Source organism: Cicer arietinum, chromosome 6 (assembly GCF_000331145.2).
Source record: "Cicer arietinum cultivar CDC Frontier isolate Library 1 chromosome 6, Cicar.CDCFrontier_v2.0, whole genome shotgun sequence".
NCBI classification, from domain to species: Eukaryota; Viridiplantae; Streptophyta; class Magnoliopsida; order Fabales; family Fabaceae; genus Cicer; species Cicer arietinum.
In genome coordinates this window covers 3,734,303-3,734,907 of record NC_021165.2, presented here as the reverse complement: position 1 = coordinate 3,734,907, position 605 = coordinate 3,734,303, and the positions used below count along the sequence as shown (strand labels likewise).

General features: G+C 39.7%; 1 protein-coding gene across 2 annotated transcripts in view; it reads left to right on the top strand.

The window, feature by feature from the left end:
* The window catches only part of LOC101492105 (uncharacterized), a 12,021-nt gene that overhangs the window by 6,847 nt on the left and 4,569 nt on the right, over positions 1-605 (top strand). For both annotated transcript variants that reach the window (XM_073369921.1, XM_073369920.1), the window contains exons 13-14: positions 2-109; positions 332-603. In XM_073369921.1, coding sequence (XP_073226022.1) covers positions 2-109; positions 332-603 — 380 coding nt within the window. The remainder of the gene's footprint in view (position 1; positions 110-331; positions 604-605) is intronic.

Genomic DNA, 605 nt, shown 5'->3' with positions numbered 1-605 from the left:
GAATGCCCTGTTGGCACATACAAAAATGTCAGTGGGTCTGATAGAGAACTTTGTCATAACTGCCCTCCTCACGAGCTTCCACATCGGGCTATATATATTTCTGTTCGAGGTAATTTTAATAATGAAGTTTGCTTTCATCACATCTGAAAGGAAGAATGAAGACAAAGTTATATTTGTGTGCACATTTACCTAGAAGGTTTTTTGAGGTTGAGTAGTCTCATAGTCTTTCAAACCTTTGGCAGGTGCAGAGGTGTAATCTTAATTTTGCATGATAAAAATTTATTGCATAATACTTTGTAATTGATTAGTTTTGCTATTTCCTTTTCAAAAGGTGGCGTGGCAGAGACTCCTTGTCCATACAAGTGCATATCTGATAGATATCACATGCCAAACTGTTATACAGCTTTCGAAGAGTTGGTATACACTTTTGGTGGGCCATGGTTTTTTGGTCTTCTTCTCTTAGGTCTCCTTATTGTGCTTGCTCTAGTTCTCAGCGTTGCACGGATGAAATATGTAGCTGTGGATGATTTACCAGCCCTTACTCCTGCTCGAAATGACACTCGACTGAACCACTCTTGCCCCTTTCTGGAATCACTGAATGAGGT